At 42.0% G+C, this 23,518-nt stretch overlaps 2 protein-coding genes across 2 annotated transcripts; both read right to left on the bottom strand.

The window, feature by feature from the left end:
- Window positions 1-1,782: 1,782 nt before the first annotated feature.
- LOC109527430 (UDP-glucuronosyltransferase 3A1-like) lies at window positions 1,783-7,510 on the bottom strand. Its single transcript, XM_019889370.1, has 11 exons — window positions 7,405-7,510; window positions 7,001-7,102; window positions 5,323-5,424; window positions 5,122-5,242; window positions 4,851-5,014; window positions 4,608-4,772; window positions 4,120-4,328; window positions 3,285-3,430; window positions 3,124-3,209; window positions 2,477-2,696; window positions 1,783-2,322 (listed from the first exon to the last, which is right to left on the bottom strand). The coding sequence occupies exons 2-11, from the start codon at window positions 7,080-7,082 to the stop codon at window positions 2,055-2,057; spliced, it is 1,563 nt and encodes a 520-aa protein (XP_019744929.1). The 5' UTR covers window positions 7,083-7,102; window positions 7,405-7,510; the 3' UTR covers window positions 1,783-2,054.
- A 693-nt stretch (window positions 7,511-8,203) lies between these two features.
- On the bottom strand, window positions 8,204-23,259 carry spef2 (sperm flagellar 2). The gene is made up of 37 exons (XM_019886677.1): window positions 22,691-23,259; window positions 22,010-22,112; window positions 21,674-21,902; window positions 21,414-21,569; window positions 21,152-21,292; window positions 20,468-20,544; window positions 20,002-20,194; window positions 19,710-19,898; window positions 19,412-19,599; window positions 18,925-19,072; window positions 17,609-17,825; window positions 17,429-17,502; window positions 17,298-17,352; window positions 17,166-17,200; window positions 16,964-17,067; window positions 16,629-16,870; window positions 16,089-16,155; window positions 15,846-16,006; window positions 15,557-15,724; window positions 14,813-14,943; window positions 14,584-14,711; window positions 13,981-14,119; window positions 13,752-13,889; window positions 12,963-13,085; window positions 12,728-12,787; window positions 12,513-12,623; window positions 12,222-12,426; window positions 11,769-11,907; window positions 11,597-11,669; window positions 11,154-11,310; window positions 10,970-11,064; window positions 10,564-10,746; window positions 9,367-9,456; window positions 9,100-9,270; window positions 8,782-8,985; window positions 8,453-8,575; window positions 8,204-8,293 (listed from the first exon to the last, which is right to left on the bottom strand). Exons 1-37 carry the CDS (start codon window positions 22,746-22,748, stop codon window positions 8,231-8,233), a joined length of 4,938 nt encoding a protein of 1,645 aa, XP_019742236.1. The 5' UTR covers window positions 22,749-23,259; the 3' UTR covers window positions 8,204-8,230.
- Window positions 23,260-23,518: the final 259 nt, after the last annotated feature.

Genomic DNA, 23,518 nt, shown 5'->3' with positions numbered 1-23,518 from the left:
GTCGCTGGCCAATCACAAGGCGCAACATGTCACACTCAAATTCACATCTATGGGCAAGTAATGCGTGTTTTTGGCATGTGGGCGGGAGTCGGAATAACCAGAGAAAAACCCATGCCGCCAGGATTCAAACCCAGATGCTTATAACTGTGAGGCAGATATGCAAACTACTGGTGCACCATGCTGCCCTATTTAAAAAAAAAAAAATTGAGACCCAATTTTGTAAGGAAGTCAAGTTAGAGCAAATTAACAAATACACTTGTGAAAGTCACTTACCAGAGGCACACATTCTACACCACTAGATAGCGCTACATCCCCATCATTAGGGACTGGAATTTGGAACCAAGATCCTGAGTTTGAATCCCAGCTCAAGCCTTCCTTTGTGGAGTTTGCCTGTTCTCATATGCAGTGAAGTAACGTGTTAGGTAACGGTTACCATCATAAGAATTATATCAACTATGTAGACATTGTTGAAAGTGACGTTTTAACATTCTTATTTGTCATACAAGTGTAGGGATGTGAACCATGCACACACAAAAAAAGAAATAAAACCACAAATAAAGTGAAATCACTCACCCATCACATTTCTTCGTTGTCATCTTTGGTATCCTTCTGCGGTGACATCACAAAAACAGAAAAGCCAAAGGGAAAAAAAAAAACAAAAAAACAAAACACTTGTGGAGTTTAAGCTTTAGATGCTCACTGAGTTGAGGTCTCACGAGATTTTTTGGCATCTCCCACGATGATATGAGCCCCCAACGTTTAAAAGAGTTTAAGATTTGGTTTCATTTTCATGGACGAAACCAGGCGTGCCAATTCCACCATTTCATTGTCGCCGTGTAGCAATGCAGGCAATGAACCACTATCACATTGACTTTACCGCGTGTGTGAAGCAGCGGATTATAGATGTGTGAACGTGTTGTTTCATTCCGTGAATTGTATTGTTTTTCTTCTTTAACATTTCGTGCCAACGGCTTGTCAAATTCTTTCCCTCCTCTCGTCTAATTTGTTTGCTTTCATTCCTCTTCTGCTTCATTGGCGTTTCATCTTTTGTTTTTTTTCCCCTCCTTTGCCATTATTATCTGTCCCCCCGCTTGCTGTTATATTATGCCTGGGCCCGTTTTGCCCGGCCCACTTGGGATTGCGTGCGAGGCAGAGGAAGACATACTGGCACCTGCAACTGCCAGACAAATGAAAGGAAGAGATGGCATGAAGGATTGGACAGCTGAATGGGGGGAGAGAGAACATGCCGTTCTAATTGGTCATTTTTTTCCCTTGCTAATTTATCTTTTCCCCCCCAACACAGATGTAAGGGGTGGGAAGAAGGGCAGAGGAAGGGGAGGGGAGAGGTCCTCCAAGACCTTTTCTGCTCTCCACTGCGGGGTGAGCGCTGACCGTGAACATTGGCGGGCCTTGTGTAGGAGTGGGAAGCAGACTGTGCCAATAAGCAGGGGAGGCCGCGGGGGTCGGAGTTGAGGCCTGCAGGTGTGGGTGCCAAAAGAAGAGCCTGGAGGCCACACGGCCACCCACCCCCCCAGCCCCCAAACTCACATGCACACAAACACACACACAACCGCTTAAAGCAGAGCAAGGCTGACATTAAAGATTTACTTGATTGTTTGTCTGATGTGATGGGTGGTCCGCCATTCCAGAGAGAGACAACTAATTATATGTGAACTATTTAAAAATCAATTTTCTGTAATATGTTCCCTTTAAAATCTCACTTAAAACATTCCTAGCTTCAGATGATTTCCAAATCCAAACAAATCACACTTGAGTTCAACATTTGAGGTTCCACTGAGACTTTGAATCATTTTATTAAAAAAATGTGTTTTCAGGACTTTTGATCACGCAAAGATCTTCTACATCAACACGACTTGCCTTATTTGAATACAAATTCCATGCTGGGCTTGCAACAACCATGCTAAATGTGAAGAAATGGGTATAATGCAACCTATGATCAAAAGGTCTCAGGTTTGATTCCCTTGAGCAAGGCGGCGGACTCAGTTATGAGCTGGATCGACAGAGGGTTTCCCCAGGAGACCAAAAGAGTGCTACTATTGTGTTTTCTTACTGTCACCTTTGCTTGTCTTGCTCTTGCAGAAAATCCAGCAGAGAAGGATGGACCCGGCAAGACCCATCACGATGAGGAAAAGCACATCCAGCAGGCATCTCTGATACCACGACTGCTGCAGTGAGGCAGGCCTCAGGTGAGCTCCCCCTCCGCTGTGTAGGATGTGCTCCACCCACTGCACAAGTCGAAGTGCGGGGGGCACGGGGTGTGATCTGTGGATACGGCTGAGGGACAAAGCTGCCGACTTGAAACTAGTGGTGGAGGAATCACAGGAAGAATATAAGCGAGAAAGATATCAGTACATAAGCATTTACATGACCAAAGGTCTTGTAAATTTTGTTTGAGTCATTTGGCTGTTTTTTTTTTCTTCATGAAATTGATTGCTTGTGAAACCATGCAAGTCACCTGACATTCCGTATGACAGTTTGGATGGTGGAGTTCAGCAGCTTGCCGGTGATCCGCGTGGGGCTGATGGCGAGGCCGAGGCCTTTTGCTTCAGCCCTCACCACGTTGTCAAACTGATCTCCAAACAGGGGGATGCCCAGCACGGGAACGGCGTGATACACCGCCTGCAGAAGACTGTTCTGACCTCCGTGGGTGATGAAAAGGCGCACCTTGTCATGTCCTTGGAAGAAATGGGAATGTTTGATTTGAAAAAGGTGATGAATATATTAAATATTTAAATAATAATAATTTTTAAAAAATGCATAGTAACATCTAACATGTTTCTGATGTGATAGTTGTTTTTTTTTTTTACTGTACTGGATATGCAAAGACTAAATTATCCGTGCGTGAGGAAGGTGGTTTGCTGCGATTAACTGACCGCCAATCAAGGATGTAACTTCCCATAAAGTCAGGAAGGATAGACAATGGCTGCACTGCCCAATACCCAATTATGACTGACACTGTTTCAATTGCATTGATTTCATAATTAGAAACGCAATGTGATGCAGTTCTACACCAATGAACACCACCCAACCGCTGTCAAGTAAAAGCGAATATGTTTACATACAACCAAGTGTTATGCAGTGTATAATAAAGTGGATAAACACCGAGCAAGTCATTGAGAGGCAGCCAGTCCACGAGTAAGAGATTGGAAGGTTTGCTCAAGTGACGTGGCCAAAGGTCACGGTCATACCTGAAAGCAAAAAGTAGCATCATGATTGAAAAACAGAGGTTTTAGGTGAGTGCAAACATCATGACTAGCTGGTACCTCCAGATCACACCCTGGGGGATCATGCAAAAGCCATCCACTAGTTCTACCAGAAGCCGGTCCACAGACACAGAAGAGACCATCGATCCCAACGCCACGATGATGAATCCTGACTCTCCGAAACTGGAGATCCACAAGTCCAGATCCTGCAAGGGACACAAGAATAGACCTTTTTTGAGGGGGGGGTTGGGACATTGTGATTTCCTAGGGATGTTGCAGAAATGATCATTTGAAAACGTCAGCATCCACAGGAATTTATGGAAACAAGTTTTGTATTGATTTAAATTTGTTTCCTTCACTGTGAGAGAGATTGCGAGAAATCATTAAAATGATCAGTACATCATTAATTATTCATGACAATCCAAGGTCTGAGCAAATGTGTTATTTCAGAAGTGCGTATCAAACTGGTAGGCAGTAGCCCTTCACATTAATCACTACCCAAGAAGGAGCTCTCACTTTCAAAAAGATTGGTGACCCCTGCCATAATGTGTGTAATGTGGCGCATGGTCGCATCGCCACACACAACCCCCTCCACGCCGCCACTGAGTCCTCAACTCCACAACCTATTGAGTCCAGTATGAGTCACTTTTCACAAACTATCACTGTTGGCAAAAGCTGTTCTGTGCATATGAACAAAATTGAGCACTGCTGCTTAACACTACGACCACACACACACCCACACATACCCACGCACACACACACACACACACACACAAACACACTTTTAATGGGTGGGCAGGCACTCCAGAGACCCAACTATTTGTACAAAAATAATAAAGAGTCCATTTCCAAAATAAGCTACATATCAGACTATGTTGTAATGAAGAGCACTGACCCGTTCTAGAGGCTCAGCAGGTTTATTGAGGAGCCCCCCCATCAACACGGTGGCAGGCAAGAGAGGCTGCGGGAACTCGAGGGAAAAGTCGGTGTTGAATGCCCAGAGTTCTGCCCTCTGGTGGAATTCGTCCAGACCACCAGGCGGGGAGCCCGAAGCAAGGTGTCGCTCGGCTATGTCCTTGAAAATGGACCAGACAATTTTCTGACCTTTTCATGAGAAGCGGAACATTTTAGGGCGTTGTTAGTACAGTTTTTTTTTTTTTAATTCTTATGACATTTTCAAAATTAAAGTCAAACCTCAAAATTACAATGCCACGAATAAAATGATTATTTGAACAATTAAATGTTTTATGAGGTCACCAGTTTGATTCTGTCATGTATTCATACAAATGTTATTTTAGATGACCCGTATTCCGCAACATTTGAGTCCACTGTAATCTAATGAAGCAATGCAGATAACAGTTGATACACTTTAGGCATCCTTACCTACAGCACCCAGCAGCGTGTAGATGAAATTCTTTGCACGATCCCAGATGTCCATGCGATCCGACAACTGGGAGCTGAAAGCTGGCACTGAGGAAATGGAGGCCGGGATGGCAATGGACAGGGGGCCATTCAAAGAACCTGGATAAAAGGCAATGTAGGGGACACCTGGATGAGGAAAAATGGGAGTGGAATGAAATATTCAGAAGTCTCTACACTTATATTTAATAGATAATCACTGAGTACCAAGTTTGTGTGCTACGATGAAGGAGCAGGGGTTAAAAGCATCCAGGATAGCGACGTCATATTGCTCCTTCTGGAGGAAAGTTATTTGATCGTCGTCCCCTAAGAGCTTGTCGCACTGATAGGAAAGGTGGCCCATGAAGTTCAAAAAGCCATAAAAGCTGTCCCTGTTCAAAGAAAATTAGTTTGATTCCAAATCTTAACAGTAAAGAAGGTGGGGGTCATGTTTAACACGCATAAAATGAATGTAAAAAGCTGATTAAAAGTGTGGTACCGGCCCAGTAGAAACTGTGCTTGTTGTTCCAAGAACCAGCCGTTGTACTGCTTAATGTAATCCTCTCCAAGGGACCAGGTGCTGGTCCGGTAGCTGCCATTGCGACCACCGTAGGACAAACCTGACAGACGTGACGTTACTTTAAAAAGGACAATACAAATTCATATTGCAGAAAAACAATACAACAATCTGAAACAATACCTGTAATGACAGGGTTGCCCAGCTGCAGGAGCATGCGAACTTCGTGGCCGTGCAGGTGAAAGTTATGGGAGATCTCGTCAAATAACAAGTAGTGGCTTCCTCCTGCAGGAGAGACGGCATTGACAACTGCTGGGCTAGTAGAGCTACACGGTACTCAAGGCTACTTTATTAGATACAGGCACAGCTAATGAGGAACCTGAAGCCTATCCCAGCCAACACCAGGTGAAAGGCGGATTACACCCAGGACTGGTTGTCAGTCAGTCACAGGGCACATGGAGGTTAACATGCATTCACACAGAAAATTTAGAGTGGGAAGTCAAGTCAAACATTTTCTTTTCAATATGTTCTACTCGCCCTAGCTTGTCCAAACACATGATTTAGATGAATATTGACTTTTTGGAATATGAATTAGGGAGGCACGGTGGACGACTGGTTAGCACGTCCGTCTCACAGTGCAAGTGGTGGGTTTGATTTCGGCTCCGGCCTTTCGGTGCAGAGTTTGCATGTTCTCCCCATGCCTATGTGGGTTTTCCCCAGATACTGCGGTTTCCTTGCACATTCTAAAAACATGCATGGCAGGTTAATGGGACACTCTAAACCAGGGGTGTCAAACTCCGGTCCTGGAGGGCCGCTGTCCTGCATGTTTTCCAAGTCTCCCTGTTGCAACACACCTGATTCAAATGAACAGGTTCAATGTCAGGCTTGCGCAGAGCTTGCTGATGATCTGATCATTTGAATCAGGTGTGTTGCAACAGGGAAACTTGGAAAACATGCAGGACAGCGGCCCTCCAGGACCGGAATTTGACACCCCTGCTCTAAACTGTCCCTTGTTCGTTTATGTGATTGGCTGACAACCGGTTCAGGGTGTGCGCCGCCTACTGCCCGATGACAGCTGGGATAGGCTCCAGCATGCCCGTCACCCTCGTGAGGATAAGAGGAAGAATATGAATTAGTCATTTTGCCACTTGCTATCGAGTGAAAACGACATCACAGTTGCTCAAGGCTCAGATAACGACCAACCATGGATCACCTGTTTTTTTTAGTTTCGGTCATGATGTCATTTTCAGTCAACAGCAAGTGTCAAAATGCTGCTCAATTCATATTTCACAAACACAATTTTAAATAGAATGTAATATTTACACTCGTGGCCGTGCAAAGAAAATGTTATTGTCAAGAACATTTTTGACTTGACTTCCCTTTCAAATGGACATACCGGTATGCAAGTTTTGGGGGATGTGAGAGGAAACTGTATAGTGTATAAATATTTGGGGGGGAAAAAAAAAGTCATTTTTTAACTTTTGACCCTTCATTTTACTGATGGGTCAATATATTTAACATCCCAAGTAAATTGAAAATACTGAAAATCATATTATCTTATTAAAATACGAATAGAACAAACCAGTTCTAAGAAGTTTGGTTCAATTTCTTTCCCCACATTTAAACATTTTCCTTGAATTTGAAACTGCAAAATGTGTCAATCAGAGCCACAACATAGCATAAGGAATCAGTGCCCAGACTTATACCCCCACTTATTTATTAAAAATATATCCATTTAAAAAATAAATAAGTATAGAATTTCTGTGTCATTTTTTTCATCTGCTCTTTTGACGGCTAGTTAAAAAGAAAATGGGGGAGTGTAAAAAAAAAAAAAAAAAAAAAAGCATGCTCCCTTACTCACCAATTAGGCAGACAGTCAGGATCTTGGCAGACTGCAGCAGTGGGAGAGCCAGCAGCCAGCACATCCAAACCACAAGCCCCATGTCGTTGGTGCCACCCTGATCTGCGGCCAAAGTCCCGTAAATAGTCTTCCAGTTCAAAAATAAACTGTAATGAAAGCGTTCTTGTGCGAGTGTCTGCCTTGTAAAACTCACAGTAAAATTATGATTGCGGACAGTAGCAGGCACAATTACAATGGGAAAACAATTTCACGCACGAAAAAACAAAAGCATCCAAAAAATAGGTTGATTAGAAAGAAAGAGAGCATTACATTCAGAGTCAAGCCGATGAAAGGGAGAAAGCGCCTACAATGTCTGAGTGTCACTTTGCTTGGCTGTCAGTGTAGATTAATGCAAAAGTTCCGACCTGAAGGCGCTGATCCTTGTCATTCAGGAGTCGGCACGCCAGTCTGTGTGCGTGGTTCTGTCCACATAACACATTAGCCTCTCCGTTTTTCTTCTAAAAGTCAGACACTCACATGTCTACCAGCATTGGACCTGCAGTGTTAATGAAAGGGAGGGACCAGGAGGAGGGGCGGCGGCAAAAGGGGGGCTCAGGGTCCCCCAAAGCGCGTCTTCAATCAAATTGGATAAATAGGAATGTTAACTAAAAGCAACACAATTATAATTCGGCATTAACCATCTTGGCCTGCACTGATATTCCTGTTTTTGACAAAATGTAATTTGTTGGCTAATATTAGCGTTAAAATAATGCATTAATGATATGTTTGTTTTGGTGATTTTGAGATTGATTGGAAGGGGCGCAGCAGTAGGTAGGACAGCGCATCCCGGCTAAATGAGCTACAATAGGGTTGTGGGTGCTCCGGAAGGTCGCTGCTGGCAACTGAGGCTTGACATGTAGGCTATCCTGGACAATGCGCTCATTGTAGACGCAAACCGATGCTCCTCTGTGTCAGAGAGGTCATTAGAAAAACAAGTGAATCAGAAAAACTGCTGGAGTGTTTCAGGAAAAAGAATGCGGAGTCAGAGAGGTCAGTCCCATCATGGCTGATGTTTTCAGTCAGCCTGCCTTGTCACTGAACTCAAGTTTTCATGTTGAAACTGTAGAATAGTCAACACATTCAGCACCGGTCACTAAGCAAGAATTTAGATTTTTTTTTTTAAATCGATTTATTCTCTCCTAACAGTTTACTTCGACAAGGAAGACAGAAAGTGGATGTTGTATTATGTCATCATTTAGGAGACTGTTGAGCCTCTCCCTGTGGCTGACGGGCCTGCAGCACATTATGAATGTTCTGAAAGAGAACGAAAAATATTTTTGAGAAAATGGAATGTTTTGTTTTTTTTTTGATTTTGTGAATTGTGATGTGAAACAAAATGTGTGTTTAAGAGTGTTTGTGTACAGGAAAGTATCTCCAACCCCCCCAAAAAAAGAGAGAAGAGTCTTGACTTACGACAAACAAGTGGTGGTCAGTGACCGCTATCAGGTTATGAAAGGAAGGATGCTCAGAGAGGACCGAGAAAGGAATGGCATCTTCTGGAGTGTAGCCCAGCTCTGCGAATATCTGCATCAGATGCTACAGGGTAGCAAAGGTAGTGATACCGTTAGTTCTATTGAATGTTATATAACATTTAGAAAGGGCAGACATTGATTCCAATGTGCTTTTTTTTTCTTATTGATGTCTCTCTTCGAAAACTAAGTCTTGCTCCATATCAAACAGGCCTTGGTACAACTTGAAGTGGTGCAATATAAAGCATTTTTACTACTTTGGCCCCAGCATACCTCAACGTTCTCCTCCTGGCTCAAGCAGCCTGAAGGAGGGTTGACACCACCCTTCATTTTTCCCACTTCGGGGCCCACGACAGATAGGAGAGCTGGAATGGACACTGTCTGTCTGCTCCTCGCTGCCCACTCCTCTTCGTCTTTGCGCTTTTCTTCAGGCTCCGAGCCAGAGGGCACCGTGTTCTCCCCGAAGCTGATTTCAGTCTGCATATGCAACAAGTCTTGCGTCAATGAATCATGTGCCAAGAGGTTGGAATGTTTTGCAGAATGCCAATTGATGATGATTGATGCTTTTTCCCTGAAAACCAATGAACTCACAGTGTCAAGAGAGCTCGAGGTGGGATATTGGAGATGATGACCCGTCATTACACTCAATGCTTTAATGAAGCCCTGCTTGGGATCGGGATCTGAGGCGAAGCAGAGCAGCATGGTCATGTAGTCCAGCTGAGGTGGCGTGGTAGAGTGATCGGAAAACAGCTGGAAAAAGAACTATGGAGCAAAGACATGGAGATCGTTTTGAAACATATGGCGCTATTGTCATAATAGTTATAGCTGTCAGGAATGGCACCCTTGCTGGTGATTTACCTTGCGCAGGTTAGTTCGACGGTTATTTAGAGGCTCATAGGAGTCCTCGGAGACGGACTGCTCGCTCTCACAGGAAAACCACAACTCAGTCTGGTGTTAGGAAAGGAATAGACAAATGAACACATTTATGTGCCATGAGAAATGATTTCAACTCCCTTTGATTTCATTTCACGTCCACAAAAATGATTGAGTTACTATATTCACTGCAAATTATGTATCTTTGTTTATCTATATATGCTAGTGATGTAGAGTGACAGACAGAATCATGACATGCTCTTACACTACGTGGCAGAGGGTCGAATGAACTTATCGCACTTCATAGAACAGAATGATATTGTAGCCTTGTGTATAAATAACGGGCCTAGATTTCACATTGAGTGGTCATTATTATTTCATTATTCAATGGTGCCTTGATATGCGAGCTTAATTCGATCTGTGACCACACTCGTAACTCAAAACACTCACATCTCAAATATTTTTTCTCAATTGAAATGAATGGGAACGCCTTCTTCAAGAACCCAACAAAATTTTGCAATGTGATAGGAAAGTAGCACTTGATAATGTCGTATTTCATAAACCATACAGCAATGACAATTAAAAACAATGAAAAGAATTTCTACATCAATTTGTACATCATGATCTGGACCATCTGATGTGCGCAACTTGGCCACCAGTATGTAGTATGATACAGTCATGCAGACACAAAGAAAGGAGAGTTTAACAACTACTGTAAATGACTCAGTCAGTTATATTAATAGTAGTCATTTTTTATAGAGGACACAAAATATGTGCCTGTGTAGGTCTACATGTGTTGCTGCACTATTTGTGTTCACATTTCTAGAAGTGTTATAACATTACCATGTAGATGCTTTTCATTAGCCTGTCTATGTGTTAGCATTAAGCTAGGAGACTTGAAGGCAAAGTTATGAGGTTGTTTCAGATATGTCACATGAAATTATCTTTGATTGATGTTTGAGAGTAAACTTGGAACTGGAAGTGGCAATAAACAGCTTGAAGCATTGTGTAAAATCTACCAAACTAATGCTTAATGCTTAAAAAAAAAAAAAAAAAAAAAAGTGATTTGGAAAAGTAAAGGTTGGGAAACACTTGAATAGATGACCACTCAAGTTGGTTAAGGCAGATTAAACAAGGGCACAAAATGGAAATCACACTTCAATAAGTTAGAATGCCTCGAACCTGCAGATAGTGTTCCTCACTGATGTACCCTGTGTCATCAATGTCTGCTGCCTTGAAATGCTTGCGCACGAGCAGCAGTTGTGTTAAGGAGGGAAACGGCCAAGGGATGGCAGCACTGAGAAGGAATCGACGCCAGTCTATCTGTTTGTATCCATCAGTGAGCAGGGAAATGATCTCGTTCAACTACATACAACCAAGAGGGGAAAATGACAGACATGACAGGGCTCGCATAATCGGAGTTGACTCACAACATTAGTGACAGAATCAAACGACATTCAATTCAACAGCTGTATAAAACATTTTGACTGACACTGCCAGTGAGGCCTTAATTGTCGTTTGCAAACTGGATTTTGTTTTGACTTGTTTACCGAATACAAACCTAATATTTTAGAAGAACTGAGCATACCTGTGTTTCAGTCATGTTTTCCCAAGGTTCGGGCAGAGTGTTGAAAGGGAGGATGTCCCTGATCAGATGGAAGAACTCAGAACTGGACATGACACCTGAAAATTGAAACAGGAAGGATTAAAATAATGAATTAGGAGAAAGGAAAGGCGGCTGGACAGAAACCAACAAAGCTCAGGCGGTTTACCTGTTGGAGCCTCATTGCAAAGACAGTGGTACAGCGCGTCCAGCTGAAGAACTGTTAGCATTGATCTTGTTATTCTCTCCGATGCAGGTGGGCTCAGTTGGGTTGGTGGACTTGGAATCAATAGGGAGTCTCCATTCAAATAGAAATCAATACTTTCCTAAAACCAAGAAAATATGGACTATACCAAAAAGCGAGAGATTTTTATTCACCACGAAGTACCCTCAAATGTCATCCTCTCAGAAAGGCTACACGAATACAAATCCTATAGGGCCTCAAACAAACCTTCAATGAGGTAAAAATCCATTCATCAGGGTCAGTCTGGGCACATGTGAACAAAACGTTGATTGGTTGGTGTAATGCCCTGGTGCCACAATATATATTTGATGTATTATGCGAACCTGCACTTAAAAAGAAATTAAAACCCACGAAAAGGCGTTACTTACCAGCACCAACTCGTTCTGGAGTTTAGAAGCAGTCTCGATGAAGTGACGCACCACCTCTGCAAGTTGGTCAATACTAAAAAAAAAAAAAAAATGTCAATGGCTCATGGTCATCACATTGATTTTCATTAATATTACACGTTGTGCGATGGCATCGAAAAAAAGTGACACTGACCTCTTCATTTGTGCAACGTAATGTGCTTCTAAGCTGTCTCGCATCTCGCTAAAGATCTCTTCTGCTCTGCTTTGCAGAGAGTTGACCAGTACCAGCCCGTGGCCTTTCACCAGCTTAATTCGTACCTTTGATGAATTCTCTGGAAACCACATTCGCACACACAAACTCACTAACATGTTTTCAAAGTGGTATTTTTAAAAGACTAAGAAAATTGCCATGTGTACAGATGATATACCGGTAAATTTTTGTTGAACATGTTCAAACCGAGTCCGTGATTTGCTTTCCAGGATACAAATAATGTCAAAATATGCATGTTTCCATAAATGCCGTTTTTTATTTTCCAAAAGAATCACAAAGAGTTTCTATCATTTTGAACAGAATTCCTCAAATCTCAGTATGTTTAAAGAACAGCGTCAAGAAACGTGTGTTCATTTGGATGTGAGCGAGCAGTACCTTCATGCTTCAAGGCGGCTGTGTATTCCTTGATTATGAGTTTCTGTTTGACATTTTTAACACCCACTGGGGTCTTCTCCACTGTCTCCACAGCTGGTGGTGGGCTCGGTGCGGGAGGAGGGGATGGGGATCCTGAATACAAGATGAATACAATATGCACTATAAAATAAAGTAGATAACCCGCTGCAAGCCATGATGCTAAATTAATTCACTGCCTTTCTGTTTTTTATCTTTGTCTTTATTCTTTTTGTTTGCATTCTCTTTCTCCTTTTCCTTCTCTTTCTCCTTTTCCTTCTCTTTTTCCTTTTCCTTTTCTTTCTCCTTCTCCTGGGCTTTTTCCTTCTCTTGGATTTTCTCGACGTCTTGCGCTTTCAGCTCCACCTGCTGCGGTTCTGTTGACACCTATGCGTGGACAAAATTCGCGGTTTAAAAAGACTCCTTCCATATGCATGCTCCATATCAAACGCGCATGTTCCTAAATTGCGTGTTTACACAAGCCGCATTACCAGTTTACTTATGACTGTGAGGGCATCGTCGTGTTTGGCGATCAAGATCTCACGAAGTACCTGGACCCAAACAACATGAGATCCATTAATGATACAACTGTGCATTATTGCCACAAATATTCATACGCTTATTTTGGATTAAAGTATATAAATTTTTTTGAAAAAAAAAATTACTGTATATCAAAAAATCAACATCAATAGAAATAATACAGGGAATCGGATTGCAGGGAGACACCTTTGCAGGTCCTATATCTTCAATGTCAAGGAGGGGGATAGAGTCCAGGTGTTCCTGTTGACCCCCATTAAGATAGTAGTCCCGCAAAATATTGCGTGTGTTCTGAAAACGGCTCATTTCCACCTATGTAAGACAAAGATTTTTTTTTTAAGCATTAAAATAAATTTAAAAAACATTTAAGGAAGGGTGAGGTGTACTGAATGAGATCATAACTGGGGATGGGAATTCATAAGAATTTAACAATTCCAACTTCACAGTCGATACTGCTTATTGATCTAGTTTCTTTTCTCACTGGGGGAGGGAATGAAATTATACAAATGGGTTTGTTTGCTTCAACTCTTGTCTAGCTTCAACTTTGGACAGAAGATAAAGGGTAACCGGTATGCACTCACAATCTGTAATGTATCCATCAAATATAAAAAGAAAAAAGCTTAATTAGGAAGTATGTCAATAGATGAAAAAGCTGAATGCAGTTTTAAAACATATGAGAGTGCCTTTAGAAACTATCCAGTTACACTTTTATTGGTCCAGAAAAAAAAAAGTACCCGTATTTGGTTTTTCAAGACCAATTGATAAAACAACTTTAATCACGGAGACTGAGAACAGTCAAAGGAGAACTTATAACTTTCATCATACTTGTCGGGATATCTGTTCTATTTTAATCCACCAGGTAGAGATTGGTTTTTTGTCCTGGAATCAAAATACTTGGAACCACTTCGGAATGGAATTTTAGTCATTTCCCACATGAAATATGAAATAGTTTGACCACTTCATGAAAAATGGTGTCACCTGTATGAGTCTTAAATGATGGTTGACAAGGATAGTGGTGTGGTCCTCCAACCATTTCTCACGTATGAGCACAGCCCGTTGTGTCTCATCATCTTCCTTGTGCGTGTCGACAATATCCCACAAATGCTCCCGCAAGTCCTTCGCACCAATCACAACACTTAAGTTTACATTCTTCAGTCACTTCTATGTTCAGTCTTTTTTTTTTCTTTTTTTTTTTTTTTTTACTTACATCCAGGCGATGATTTAACTCTGCTTTGGTCTCCTCGTTTTTCCTCAGATCATCAGGTATGCTATTGTAGTCCTTCTGCCACTGAGAGACTAACTCCTGCTTCAGGTCCGGCCGCTCTAGGAATTGCTTGAACTCCTCTCTGGAGAAGTGCCACATGATTTGGAATGAATGGAATACAATGGGGGGAAAAAAATCATCATTACTTTTCTTCAATCTGTAGTTTAGGAATTATTAAAAAATTGTTTTGCATTATTCAGTGATTTTACAGCAAAATATATTTGTGATAAATATGACTAGTGCAGTGGCTTTAAAGCTTTTTACATCAAGTACCACCTCAAAATACTTTGCTCTCCAAGTAGCACCCGAATGGCCAACATTAAAATTCAGTAACATTCAGTAGTAGGTCTCAGTGATTATTAAAAAAAAAAAAAAGTTTTAATTGTTGTATACTTCCCTGGTGACAGTATTGAATCCGATGACTCTTATGTATACAGTACCACTGGAAATAGCCTGATTACCAAAAGCGGTACTGTACTCCTACCATACTTTGAGAATCAATGCATTATTACAGTAAATGAAAACACACTTTCAATTATAATTTACCTGATATCATACAAGTGTTGGTCAATAACAGTACGTTCTAAGCGGAGCTCCTGCATCACAGCCTTTACACTGCTCACGTAAGAATCACATATTGACTCCCACTGTTGGCACAGATACTCCGCTTTATCCTAAATGAGGACATGTAGAAAACAAAAGGAGAAGTTAACGCGACATGACGGGAATTCTTCTACGCTACAGTCTTCTGATAAGAAGACAAATTGTTTCCTACTGAGGAAAGTGGCTCATCTACATAGACCCAGCGGGAAGAACCCGGGATAGGTGAGGTAGAAGTGGGTGGGGCTTCTTGCAAGTCCTCATCGGCCACTGAGTCAACTGACATCTTGCTTGCTGGATCTGCAGCTTGGGGAGAAAAGTCTATTAAATTCTGATGACATCTACAATAGTCGCCACTCAACTCCACTCTTATTTACCGCCTTTATGAGTCTTTCTAGTCCAATTCAGCTGACACCGGTGTACTTTTCATTCTCACCTTTCACACCGGGCTAGACTGGTTCCAGTCATACCTCAAAGACCGGATGATATATTGGAGTTCATGTGTGTGTGTGTGTGTGTGTGTGTGTGTGTGTGTGTGTGTGTGTGTGTGTGTGTGTGTGTGTGATTTTGTAATCATTGAGAGGGGTGTACCCCAGGGTGCATCTCTGGAGCCACTCCTCTTTTTTAGCCTTCTTAACAATCCGCCAAAAATGTTTTTAGGCTATCACACTCTATTCAATGCAGATCACACACACACACACACACACACACACACACACACACACACACACACACACACACACACACACACACACACACACACACACACACACACACACACACACACACACACACAGTGTGAGTGCTTGTGCACAACCCTTCACCATAACTAAGCAACACAATGGATAATTTTCCCCATGACACACCTTTGCAAACCTTTCAAGCAGGTTTTCACACATTAAAAAGGTGACCATTGTACCTGATGGGGTGACTGAATTGGATTTGTCCTCAGTAAGGCTCAACTGGGATTCTTCATGTTTGGAATCTTCATTTGTGAGGGCCGGCGTTTGGGCAGAGCTCACGGCAGGAGGGGGGGACACTGAAGGGGTGTCCAACACAACTTCCTCAACATGAGGAAACCTAGGAGCTGGGGCAGCAGTTTGGAAAAAAATGTCATAAACGTCAACATGTTTGTTCTTAAAAGGTTATGCTCCTCTGCACAGAGGCGGACAAAAGGTTTTTTCCCCAATGTATTAATGTCTTTTTACCTTCCTGTTTTTGTACTATAGTCTTCTGTAGGATACTTTTCATGGTCATGTAAAGCTCCTCTATCGCTACATCTGCATTCACACGGATCAAAATACTTTTCCTGCCAGCGTTTCCAAACCATTCCTCAAGTTTAATCCAGTTATCCTGAAAAGATGTGATCCTAAAAGAGGAGAATAGATGTTGGACTGGAGATGCAAGGCGACAGCCAATCAAGTAACACAAGAAATAAGATATTTCATTACCTGTGTGGAATCTGCGCAATAAACAATCGCTTGTTGACATGTGCACCAGAAGTGTGTTTGCCTCCATCTTGACATGAAAGAAATTTCACACAATTCTTAACAATGTGGTGAAATCCAGTTGAAAGGTTGTTTTAAAAATATACAGTACTGTGCACAGGCATCATGTGAACTGAGAGCCATTTAACTGTAAGTGAAAAACATTTTTTTTCATGTCACATTTGAGTTTGTTTGTTCAATTTCAATCTTTTTGTGACGGCAGACTACATCCTGGTTCTTGGACCATGATCAACAGACAAAGTGTAGCTATTTATCCAGACTTTTTGGAATGGGTTCATCCTTGGACAACGCACTACCTTCACAAAATTTGGGGAAATTATCTTTCTGCTTTCTGTCCTGTAATTGAATCTTTTACTAGAGCAAAACAATACAATGAAAATGGTGTTGGTCGAAAACCTTTGCACAGTACTGTCCATCTATTATGCTGCATGACAAGGCCAAAATATTAAGAACCCTTCACTTCACCGATTATTCGAAACATACCAGGGGAATTGACCGCCCGCTTGGCAACACACTGATCAGGAATATCCATCAGTACAGCCACGTCCAGTGCTGGTGGCGGGGGCGGGGGCAGCGGAGGATTCGGATCAATGGCGAGGTCTATCTTTCTGCCCACTACTTCGTAACCGATGTCGAGCGAGGCAATGGCTGTCTCCAGAAGATGGGCCTGATCTATGTTGACCGGAAAGCCATCCAGGATCCAGCCTGACTCGAATGGAACCTGGCTGTTCACAAGATCGCAAATACTTCTATAGTGTGTGTTGTCTGCAAAATTTTCCCACGTGAATATTCTACCACTGAGTGCAATGCAGTGATACCTGATAGCCTCCACTACAATGTCCACCAACAGCTCGTCGGGGATGACGTTGCCTTTGCTCAGCTCTTCCGCAGCAGCACTTCCCAGCAGTGCACGGATCGACAACTGGGATAAAGGGAAAAAGGGAGCGCGTGGGATGGCTGTTTTAAAGACACATTTGAATCTTGCATCTTGTGAGTAATTCCAGCGATTGCTTTTCTTACGTTTATGCGCGCTCTTTCCTCTTTGCGATGGAGATCTGAAAAATAAAGTATAACAAAAACAATTACAAATTGCTGCTGCAGATTACAGCATTCTGACTAAAACTGTGTTAAGTGTATTAACAAATAACCCACCAGTATTCAGAATTGTGGCTACTTCATTCTCAGTTTCTTCATTTTCGTCTCTGACCTGCACGTTTTTTTTTAAATAGTTACTGGTGAGGTTCTACATTCTAGTCTGGTCTGAGAGGTGAATCTTGACTCACCCTCTCTCTACTTTGGTGAGCGTTCAGCGCCTCCTCGACTAGCGTGTCCACTGATAGGACACATATTTTGAGTTCTACACAGAGAAGACAACAGGCTTACTTAGAAAGAAAAAAAAAACGTAAGAAACACGACGTGTTCTTGAGCGCACAAGCACTGTAAGATTAACTGACATCATGTACCTTGAGCAATCTTCTTCAGGCAGGTGGTCTTGCCGGAGCAGAACTTGCCAAGGACACACGCCTTGAGCCTGTAGCCAGGAATTGCTGATGGGCTCGGTGGTGGGATCAAGCTTCTCATTCTCAAGAACACGTGTCTGAGAATCACGTTGAGGCTCGGCACAACTGGTGAACTGGCCTCCCCGGACTCCTCTGTCCATGTCCATTCTCCCACCATGTTCTAACACACACCACATGGTAACAACACAACAAAGTACAATCAAAACTAATTGTTCACTTGTCCCATGTACGGTCCCATTCTGTATGCAGCTAAATAGATACACTAGGCACAAAATGTTCTGAATTTACTTGATCTTGAATTACAAAGCCAAGAGTTTTTCGATGCACAGTACAAAATAAAATGCTATTTTACTCAAATATTCACAAAAAATGTCTGTATCTTTAGTAAGCACTTCTCCTTTGCCGATGTAATCAAGCCACCTCACAGGTGTGGATTATCAAGATGCTGTAGACGTGTATAATAAAAGACCACTGTAAAATGTGCAGTTTTATCACACAGCACAATGCCACAGATGCTGCAAGTTTTGAGAAAGCATGCAATTGGCATTCTGACTGCAGCTGTTGCCCTTGAATTGAATATTCATTTTTGTACCATAGACCCTCTCCGTTTTGAAGAATCTAGTACAACTACACATTTTTACAGTGGCCTTTTATTATGGGCAACCTAATCATGCAATAATCATGCTGTTGAATCAACATCGTGATATGTCAATCCTGTGCGGTGGATGAATTACTTCAGCAAAAGAGAAGTGTTCACTTATACAGATTAAAACATGCATCGGAGCAAGAATTGAGGGCAATTAGGTTTTTGTATTCTTAGAAAGACTTAGATCAGGGGTGTCAAACTCATTTTTGTCGCGGGCCACATTGTAGTTACGGTTTCCCTCAGTGGGCCGTTGTGACTGTGAATTTTGTGAAACCATATAAATGTTTAACCACCTCCAAATATTACATACTCAGCGAACAACAAGATGGATAACCAATTTTGACATCAGAAGTCAAGAATAATTGTTCCAACATTGTAATTATTACATTATATATATGACAATTTGAAATTTTGGTTCAGACTTTAGCAAGCATCATGGAAGTTGACATGCTTGAATTGCTTTCACGGGCCACATCAAATGATGTGGCGGGCCAGATAAGGCCCTCGGGCCTTGACTTTGACACCTGTGACTTAGATCTTTGAGTTCAATTCATAAAAAAATATGAGCAAAAACATAAGCGTGACAATTATATTTTGGTTCGGTATAACTCACAACATATTCTTCGTAATCTTGACTGTTGAGTAGCTCCTGTTTCTGGAGCTCAACTGGGTCGGGCGATGTGAGCCGCTGCTGCTCGTAAAGAGGGAGACCGTTTAGCAGCAATTCCTTCCATTCACGCATCAGCTTTGCTGGAATCAGACTGCAAATGGCACAGCCTTAACTTCAATACAATCCAAAATAATAGAAACAAAGTATATCATGCCATTGCTTCGTTTGCTCCTGTGAGAAATGCAATTACAATTGTCATACAACCAACAGGACATTATTATTTTTATCATTTCACTCCATTCTGTGCGGAAAGCACGACAAAAGGAGAAGCAGTGAAATGTGTGGGTGGCAAATTGTAAATTTGGGTCCCTTCATTATTTTTGCATGATGTGAATTTAATCTTGAGCAGTATGATATAAATTGCTGTTATTAATATTGCTATGATTATTAAAGTCTGATGCAACATGTGGGGTGCGAACATCTTACTTACTTTGTGGTGAGCAGGCGATATTCTCCAACCTTGGTGGCCAAGTCCACAATCTGCTCCAAAATTTCCTTACAGTTCTCAAAGTGCTTCTTGGATCTGTTCCGAGCGCACTCGGCAGCCATCTTCTTGCAGAATTCCAGCTCCAGTTCAATCTCCTCTGCCCGCTCCAACTGAGCTTGACGGGTCAAGGCCTGAATCACAAAAGATGCCGCATGAGTGAAGGCGGCAGTTCAGAAAAAGTCAGATATGACATCTCATCAAATGTACAGGACTGTAAAGCGTGCAACCTGTTGACACTCACTGCTTCTCTTTCTAGAGCTTCTCGGAATTCCTTCTCTCTCTGTTGCTGGAATTGCTGTTCTATCAGCAGGCGATTCTGCCGGAACGCATCCTTCTGCTTGCGCATCTGGAGTAGCTGCACCGCCAAACGCTTCTCTTGCTGAGTTTGGCCTGTCAGACACCTTACCAGCTGTTCTTCTCGCCATCTCTCCTGTAAGTGGGGGAGGGGGGGGTGGTTAGTTAGTTAGTAAATGTTACCACTGCCCCCGTGTCTGTCTGAATTGACTCAATCAAGCTTACTGTATGTGACCCACCTCTTGAGCCACATGGGCTTTGAGCTGCTCGACCAGGCATCTGATTCGTCTCTTTTCTCTCTGCTCAGAAGCGGCAACATTTTCCTGCAACCTCCGGCGGATCTCCTGAATATACGCGCTGCTGGACTGGAGCATGAGCTCATTTTCACCTCCATTGGCCTGAGTGCTACCTCCAAGTGGAACATCGAGATCCCTAGTGAGAGCAAAGAGGTTCAAAAAACATTCAACAATACAAAGTAGAGTAATCCCCCACATATTCGAGGTTCATTCATCTATACATCCATTTTCTGATCCGCTTATTCTCACATTTTTAGGGGCAATTACTGGTGTATGGCCTGTTCTCTATACACACCGCAGTAAACAGATTCCTAATATTTTTGTTATTCTATGAGAACAAATAAATCACGGTCTGCAATGATAAATACAAACATTTCACACTGATGGATAATAAAAATGTTTTTCTCACCCTGAAGAGGAAGCCAAGCCTGAAGTGGTCAACTTCTTCCTATTTATCTCAAACTCTGCAATTTCAGCTTGGACTATCTACACGGACAGAAGTATAGAGACACAACATATTAGTTTGATATCAATCACAGACTTGTAACTTTGAGCTCAAGGTCATGTCTTTGCAGGGCAAGTTAGTCTTCGAGCAGGATACCGCATTGACCGGTAGTTACATTTATTTTAGCCTGTGAATGAAATACAATCCTTCTCAAAGGCTAAAGTATCTTAAATGCATCAAGGTTGATAAAATCAGGTCTTTATAGGGCAAGTCTGTCTCCTTCTGTGCATTTTTACCTGGAGAGCAAGTGCATCTCAAATTTTGCATGAGACCAAGTCTAGTCTCGACTCTTCACACAGATAACTGGGGCACAAGTCTAGTCTAGTTTTTGAGTTTGAGATCAAGCCTAGAACTCAAGTTTTTAAGCCAGAGACAATTTCAAGGCTGAAGTCTTTGCAGTAGGACGGTAGTCAGACAGTACTATATGTCCGACTTTCACAAGCCATGTTGCTGGAGTAAGTGTCAAGTCTTATCTTAATTTTTTTTTTAAACCAAGAGCAACTCTAGTTGCAGGCAAGTATTTGCAGGACAAGTTCAAGCGCGGTCTTAAGCTTTTTGAATTCTGACTAGCTTGCATGTGACTGTGACCTCTGCTTGCTGATCTTTGCGTTGCTGATGCTTGTGCCGCCTCATGTTGACCAACGAAGTGTAGGGGGGCGGTTTTGGCACCTGGACGTCAGTGGACTGGTTTTGACTTGACATGACATCACTGTATTTTGGACGAGAAAACTGCAAAACATACAGAATAATGTTGGGATATGTGAAGGGGGGGGGTCCTTATTTTAACTCTGTAGTACATTAAAGTTGATATCTGTGACACTGGGAGATAATCATGAGTTTCCTTCAGCACCTTTCTCATGTTTGTGGCTCTCTTCTCATCTTGATCTTTGAGTTGACTCTTCTTCTGGGCTGACTTGTCAAACTGAGGGCGTCTCTTCTCTATATCTTGATTGACTTTCTGCAACTTCAACTCTGCATCGCGTTTCTTCACCACAAGATTTAGGCGCTACATGAAGAAGAAGAAATTGATGGATAGGATACATATTCAGATTGTTTGGTAGAGGTCTCAGTTTAACAGGGTGTTGCACGAATGAAGCTCATCACACTTACATCAGAGAAGATTTTGTGACCTTTTTTATGCAGGGCATCAGGTTGCATGATTTCGGATTTCCTCTTTCTCTGCTTTTCTAGTGAGACGTAGAGCTGATAAAGAAGATGTGTGGCGGCACCAGGCTTCTCCTGCATCACTCCTTGAGCTGTGGTCAAGTCGAAGGAGATGCCCAGCCGATGGAGAGTTGGCTCAAGGCGTGTGAAATTGTTCAGTTTGGAGGTGGAGGTGCTGTGGGCATTTTTTTTTTCCAGATTAAAACTAAGAACTATACAAGCAAAAGCAAGCAATTTTGAGAGTTTGGTGGAAAAAAAGGAGGAGAAAATAAATGAACTTACTCTGTTTTCATAAAGACACTGACATCATTAATCATTTGATATTTTTGTAAAACTTCTCCAATGAGGTAACCACTGGAGAAATCCTTCGCAAAGTTCTTTGGTTCTGAAAGGATGAACATATGTAAACATTCACGGTAAATCAGATGCCAAACAACAAAAGACTGAGAATTGAAGACTGTTACAAAAAATTAGACCAAAATAAATCAGTTCACCAAAAATGTGACAAACCTTTCTACCAGACTGTATTTTATTGAATTACACCTACCGGGAGGCGTCTAAAAAATAATATCTACAGTATAGTGAAAGGATGAACATATGTAAACATTCACGGTAAATGAGATGGCAAACAACAAAAGACTGAGAATTGAAGATTGTTACAAAAAATTAGACCAACATAAATAGGTTCACCGAAAATGTGACAAACCTTTCTACCAGACTGTAATTTATTGAGTTACACTTATCGGGAGGCGTCTAAAAATAATATGTACAGTACAGTATAACTATTATTTAGTCAGATATTTCGCTTGAACGCCCTTTCACCTGTGAGGATGAATCATTTTGCCTCAACACAGAAGGTTTGAAGAAATTAATTTTTATTGCACGAAAGTCACCATCAGTCAGGATTAGCATAAATGAGTTAGCACACAGGTAACTGCCAATTCATACATCAGTCGTACATACCGACAATCTTTGACAGGCGAAGCTCCTCGTTGAGCCATTTGCACAATATGTCCGACATATTTTTCTTTTGAACACTTGTCTCTCTTTAGTTTAGCAAGGTAGGTTCTCTACCGCTTGTTTTCCCAACGTCCTATTGGTGGTCGTTTGAAATTCTTCCCACTAAGGAGACAGAAAACATTCTTAAAGACGTTGACGTCATCTAGTGTCGGTCGACGGCAAGCAAACTGACGCGTAAAAGCGGCGTTGCTATGGTAACTTCAAAAAGTTCAATAAAGTCAGCAACCGATTGGCAGATTCGGAGTTGCAGGTCCAATAACTCCAAAATGCAACGTCAGTGCAACACAAACGATAGCTTTTTCCAATCGCTGTAAGGTAGCCGGACTATCTCAGTGTCTGGAAAAAAAAGTACTCCAAGTTGCCAATTACGCCGCCACATTTCATATCAAATCTATAATAACGCCTATTAAATAAACGCTTGCATGAGGAAAAAAAATCTAAAAGCGACTTAAATGAAAAATTGAAGACAAGCAAAGCGACTCAGAGGTCTCGTCACCATGGATACGCGACAACAGATTCTGTTGTCGCGTATCCATGGTGACAAATCATTTGAGTGATGTGCAGGATGAGACCACCTGTCCCTGGATGCATTGTACATGTATGCGTTTAAAACATCGTAGAGGGGGATGAAGCCGTCTCACTTATCTAGGATCAGTTATTATTCGCAAAACAATAAGGACAACAGGGACATACATGCTTTTTAGGGTTTTTGCAGCCATTGTTCAAGGACATGCAACACCGCCCCCAAAAAACAAGTACACGAAGGAAAAA

This window comes from Hippocampus comes, unplaced genomic scaffold, assembly GCF_001891065.2.
Source record: "Hippocampus comes isolate QL1 unplaced genomic scaffold, H_comes_QL1_v1.1 scaffold155, whole genome shotgun sequence".
Classification (NCBI taxonomy): Eukaryota; Metazoa; Chordata; class Actinopteri; order Syngnathiformes; family Syngnathidae; genus Hippocampus; species Hippocampus comes.
Note: the sequence above shows the minus strand (reverse complement) of the source record. Positions and strands in the feature narration are given on the sequence as shown.

Excerpts from the sequence above, each read along its gene's own strand:
- spef2 (XM_019886677.1), bottom strand. The coding sequence starts at position 22,748 with ATGTCGGACATATTGTGCAAATGGCTCAACGAGGAGCTTCGCCTGTCA. Across the intron at positions 17,826-18,924 it reads AAGATTACGAAGAATATGTT|AACATGGTGGGAGAATGGAC; the intron begins GTGAGTTATACC and ends GGTGTGTGTTAG. Across the intron at positions 13,086-13,751 it reads ATCATTTAAGACTCATACAG|GTGGAAATGAGCCGTTTTCA; the intron begins GTGACACCATTT and ends TGTCTTACATAG.
- LOC109527430 (XM_019889370.1), bottom strand. The coding sequence starts at position 7,082 with ATGGGGCTTGTGGTTTGGATGTGCTGGCTGCTGGCTCTCCCACTGCTG. Across the intron at positions 5,425-7,000 it reads CCTGACTGTCTGCCTAATTG|GAGGAAGCCACTACTTGTTA; the intron begins GTGAGTAAGGGA and ends TCTCTCCTGCAG. Across the intron at positions 4,773-4,850 it reads CATCGTAGCACACAAACTTG|GTGTCCCCTACATTGCCTTT; the intron begins GTACTCAGTGAT and ends TTCCTCATCCAG.